This window comes from Sphaeroforma arctica, assembly GCF_001186125.1.
Source record: "Sphaeroforma arctica JP610 unplaced genomic scaffold supercont1.634, whole genome shotgun sequence".
Classification (NCBI taxonomy): Eukaryota; class Ichthyosporea; order Ichthyophonida; genus Sphaeroforma; species Sphaeroforma arctica.
The window spans coordinates 23,706-29,024 of NW_014039924.1; the positions used below are offsets into that span (position 1 = coordinate 23,706).

A 5,319-nucleotide genomic window follows, 5' to 3' on the forward strand; every position below is an offset into this window, starting at 1 on the left:
GCTCGTAGGAAGCAGGGGAATAGTGTACTTCAGTACCTTTCTTAATATTTGTGATCCATTACATTCTTGTTGATATTTTCTTAGTACTTCTTATCTTGTGCAAAATTCTCCAGGGACGGAGTTCAATGTAATGATTTATATAGTGTGAGAACATTCATTCAGACTGTGAACTGTGTTCTAGATACTAAGCCGGGATCATGTTCTCGAATTGCATTGATATGGAAAATTTGTTTGTTTTCGCGTTCATTCGTTCCAAGTGTGCTTAGAATCACTTGACGGCCTCTGGCCTTTTTCATGAGAAGAGAGATACACGGCAGAAGCTCACTATATTGTTATAAACATCATAATCAGATAGCACAGACTCGCATGAACGCTTCTATGTATATACAGATATATGTTTATGTGTCAATTTCGAATTTAAAAACTATTTCGTAGCTTTACAGTGGAAGCTTAAACAGTAGCATCCTCATCTCGATCGTAAATCAGGCCTGTTTCGATATCGTATTTTGCACCATTCGTTGCTTCTTTAACCGAACCACTCATGGTATACTCGTTGCAGAATAAATTTGCAAATCAGAACGAGGACTGACTAAAAATTGGGTGCCAAACACTCATTCGATTTTTACTCGGAAGTGATGAGCCACACAAAGTTAACCTTAAAGACTAGAACACCCACCCTGAATAGTGGTTACCATGGTGACTTTGGGAAAGGAATTATGCCACACCGGTGCGAAGGTCATTGGTAATCAATGAAAGGGCTGTCTGAAACTATATCACGCAACTCACACGGTACTAGAAATTTACTTTGGCTTAACTTTATCCCGATCTAGCCTATTTACTTATTCTGCACCAGAGTTTATACCGTCACGAGGCCTTCGTCCGTTTTGGCCTGTTGTGGGCGCTTTCTTGGTCCCAATCTTGGGCATTGGAGCAATGTTGGTGGCTTCATCAGTCGCATCCTGTTTGGTGGAAGTTATAATCTTTATCTTTAGCACATACGGAGATACACGTACACAGAATATGTGCTTCCCCACGGGTCCGCTTTTTCATTGTGTGTTAGATTTGCCCTTTGACTACATATACAAATTGCTGAGCACTGCGTATGTTGCACGGCTAGCTCATCAAACACGTATAACGTAACTTTAAAATGTGCTCGTATGCTTTGATACTGTATACAATTGTGTTTTTGTTTCTCTAATTTATCAGTGTAGTCAACTTCAGTACGTGACTTTACGAGTTGGCTACCGACGCAAACGCAGAACGCCCACATAGAGGATTCTACTCAGAAATACATACTGGATGAGCATTCGCCTGCAATATGTGTGCGTTATTATATCGATGGCGATATATAGACCCGAACAGATATTGGACAACCTTGTTGATAAATGTCACTCGAGCAAAGCAAAATTCATCATTAAGAATAAATACTTCAACACCAATAGTCAGTCCTGGCCCCCAAATGACTACTCAACAAGACGTGCCGCAAATCACTAAAAAAAACCCCCACAACTACACAAACAAGACGTCATTCGCCAGCATAGTTGCATATATCACTTGCATGCCGATTGCACAGACGCCTATTAAGGATCATGAGAGGTTTGGGATTATTCAGTTATTAAGGGTCTATGCTGTCAGCTTCAGGTAAGAACAAAGATATTCCCATGCAGCTCACATTTTCTAGTCTACCTTAGGTCGTACAATAATAGACAGCACGGACAACACGAGTATATTATACAACACTATTCCGCTAAAACCGACCCCTTTTGATGACGCACATAGACCGCACATGCGCAAGTCATTTGAAATGTATTGGAACCATGGACTATCCATCCGCTCAACATTCACATAACACAAGGTCAGCCACCGAGTACCATGAGAGTAAACCATCCTTGTAAAAATTAGGGTATATATGTGTAGAATGTAGTAGAATTCATCGGGTCTAGTCATGATATAGCGGACAGGACATTTGAAGCCAGGGGGGGGGGACTAGACTCCCAGAAACATACGACTTCATGGTAGACAATGTTGTGCCCTCATTCAAAAACGGAGTAAAAGTATAGAATGTTTCACATATGTATATATATATATATATATATATATATATATATACTACTTATACTATATATATATATATATTATTACTATATATATATATATATGTGTGTGTGTGTGTGTGTGTGTGTGTGTGTGTGTGTGTGTGTGTGTGTATGTATATATATATGCATTTTTGAGCGCGTGTCTACCATCTGTTCACCATGCATCCGAGTTTATATCGACTGTTTCAGAAACAGTTGGATATTCCATACATACCGATGCACGCGCTGCGCTTCCCGTGCCCTTTCTATTCAGAGATATTCGCTTGCGCTTTGTTTGGTCCGACAGCCGTGTGCGTTTCTTCGGCTGTGTTTCCTTCGCTGTACCCCGCTGAGCTGACTTTTGTTTCGATTTTCCCTCGCTCTGCGTACGCGTACGCGTGATACTATTCTGTGGCTTGGGCTTGGGTTTGCTTACTGTGTCCTTCTTATCCGTTCGCCCACTAGAAACCCCCTTTCGGATGCAAACAGACCCTGCAGCGTCTTCTGTGTCTGTGCCCAACATACCTATAGCTTTCCGATCCTTCGGCTGTACCTGAGGCTCTTTGCTATTGGTCCTCCTTGCAGCTACCTTCCCCGAGGCACAGCCCCCAGAACTCTGTTTATGTCCCAGACTCCTACTTTTAGCCGCGTGCTTATTTCCCGCTTTCTCATTGTCTGTCACTTGGCTATAGTCCACATTTCTGCCTACCGATCTCCAATTTGGCTTCGCCTTCGTCGGCGTCTGTCGTCCGCGCCGTGGACTCGCCTGAGTACTGTCCACCGCAGTCCCGGTGTCCATATTTGGATGCTCTCGCTTTGGCGGCAATGGCCATGCGGTATAGGGGTTCAGAGGGTCATCCATGAAGTACGCTAGGTTGCGTCTGTGTCGTAAATCGCTCTCAGCACCTCCACTGCGCCGTGCGGGGCGTGTTGGTACTCGTTTAGTCCTCTCGGGATGTTTGGTACTGACTGTATGTTTGTCGCTATCTGTGCAGCCTTTCCCACCTGTGGGTTGACTGTTCTTTGAGTTTTTGTTGCCATGGGTGACACTTGTCGTACCCCTATTATCTTTGCCTCCGTGTGTGCCCAGCGTGTTATCCTGATCACCATGTGTGAGTGTCTGGGGGCGATTCGGCGCCCGTCTGCCACCTTCATCGTCACTTGTATCTCTACGGGCATCATCAGCAGCAGTTGTTCTTGACATCGTATGAGACGTGCTACTATCTGTGCGTATGGTTGCATTGCTTGTGTCTTCTGTGGTGATGTGCTCACGTGCACCTTCTGGTCGCCCGTGTACGTCCTGTCCATTAAGGCTTGTATCCACAAACCTCGTTCTTGCGCTGTCTGGGATCCTTTTATCACTTAGCACTGCTGCAGCTCCGTCCCTTTGTTCTAAGTATAGCGCTGTATGTACCAGCTGTGCCTGCCCTTTCACTTGTAATATAGCTTTACTTGCTCTACCCACTTCGCTCGTACATTCTTTGGTAATATATATACTCTGCTGTGGTTCTGAGCTGTCCACACGCGTAAGTACGCCATCGTTGTCTGTTTCTACACTATCCTCTTCATAAACACAATCTTTACTATACTTGCACTTATCGTTTGTGCTCAAATACCCTTCTCCATACTGTGCGCACACACGTTTGCTTATACATGCACGCGCACGCGCGCTTGAATCACTCACATCACGCGATAAACTGTCCAGCATGCGGCTGAGTGTGTAATTATTAGGCGGCTTAGCCTCGTATGTGTATAGATTTTCACGTGCCTTCGTGTTCACGCACATGTTAAATAACTCATCTAGCACTATAGACGCACTACGCACCATATTCTCGGCTGTGGGATCTTCCATTGGGACAGACCTGCAAGTATAGGTAGTGTTTGATACAAGTCTTTAGTGTTTGGCATATGTTTACAGTGTTTGATAGTTGTCTCTAGCGCATGATATGAGTCTCTTGTGTTATCTATAGGTCTACAGTGTTTGATATCAGTGTTTATTATAAGCTTCTAGTAATTGATGTAAGTTTCGAGTATTTGGTATTGGTCTGTGGATTCAAAGCGTTGTTCGTGCAAAGGGTACTATAGTCTATCATTCGCAAACATCCAAAAAGTCAATAAGCTTTCGATATGCTAGTGTACGATATCGCATTATAAATATGTTATCTTAGAGTACGGCTATCCGATCTTACTCGATTAAGCGGCAGGTTTGTGGTATGGTACACATACGTGAAGATCTATCGTTGCGGAAAGCCATCCAGATATGCTTTCGCGCGTGTGTGTATGGATTGCCAACGCATGTAGGAGTGGTCTTGGAGTGGTCGTAGCAGTGTTGGTGTATTCCAACACACATGATATCAAGTGTGCATATACAGCGTACCTACACGAGCTATTAATATGTTAGTGTATTCTATAGTGATAGAGCTGTCGACTATCGGATGTTGCGTTTAATACGTGTCGCTCAAGTCTCAACTTATGATATAGTTATACTTAAGCGCCCTGAGGCCTGAGCGGAGACCATGCAACGGACTTTACATTGGACAGAGGAGTAACCGCGGTAAATCCAACCAATCATAATGCAATACGCCCGACGGATCTATAAATAGATATTGTAGGTTGATTAGCAATGGTTGCATATTTACTTAAAACAAACCACTAAAAATATGCACTTATTATTTATATAACATGAGATGAAGGACTTGGATGCATTCTGAAACTATCCGGTCAACCAGAGTGATAAGTTTAAAGCAGTTTGGTGTGGTCCTCTGTCTGCAGACCTTGGTGCATCCTGGCAACAACATCAGTCAATTCCTACTATTGTGTGCTACATATATACTTGTAAACCATGTCGTCCTCACTGAACCTACCAACAGTGGCGAAGAACCCCATCAAACGAGCTTCCGAACATGCGCCATTTGACCACAAAAACATAAACGAATGTGTTGGTCACTTGAGACAATCTGTTGACGTAAGTGCTTTTTTGACATTGAAGATACCTATTCGCTTTATCTCCGAATTTGTCTTTTACTTTTTTAGTCTATGTGTGTGTCCCATATTACGCACACAAACATGCACAATCCTATTGAATTGCAGGGAACGTGTGCATATCAGATTTGACATAGTAACCTTCCTATCTATGATCTTGGTCATATATACACAGATTTATATTTGCTTATACATCCAAACGACCTTCGGTTATCTGTGCTTGTAAGCATTTATTCTTTCTTGATAAACAACCATAGAAAAT

At 43.0% G+C, this 5,319-nt stretch overlaps 2 protein-coding genes across 2 annotated transcripts in view; one reads left to right on the forward strand and one right to left on the reverse strand.

The window, feature by feature from the left end:
* Nucleotides 1-772: 772 nt before the first annotated feature.
* SARC_07746 (hypothetical protein) lies at nucleotides 773-3,927 on the reverse strand (the record flags this gene model as incomplete). Its single annotated transcript, XM_014298304.1, has 2 exons — nucleotides 773-959; nucleotides 2,311-3,927. The coding sequence occupies 2 exons, from the start codon at nucleotides 3,925-3,927 to the stop codon at nucleotides 840-842; spliced, it is 1,737 nt and encodes a 578-aa protein (XP_014153779.1). The 3' UTR covers nucleotides 773-839.
* An 836-nt stretch (nucleotides 3,928-4,763) lies between these two features.
* Nucleotides 4,764-5,319, forward strand: part of SARC_07747 (hypothetical protein) — a 4,799-nt gene continuing 4,243 nt past the window's right edge. The window contains exon 1 of the mRNA XM_014298305.1: nucleotides 4,764-5,040. Within this exon, the coding sequence (XP_014153780.1) occupies nucleotides 4,918-5,040 (123 nt within the window). The 5' untranslated portion in view covers nucleotides 4,764-4,917. The remainder of the gene's footprint in view (nucleotides 5,041-5,319) is intronic.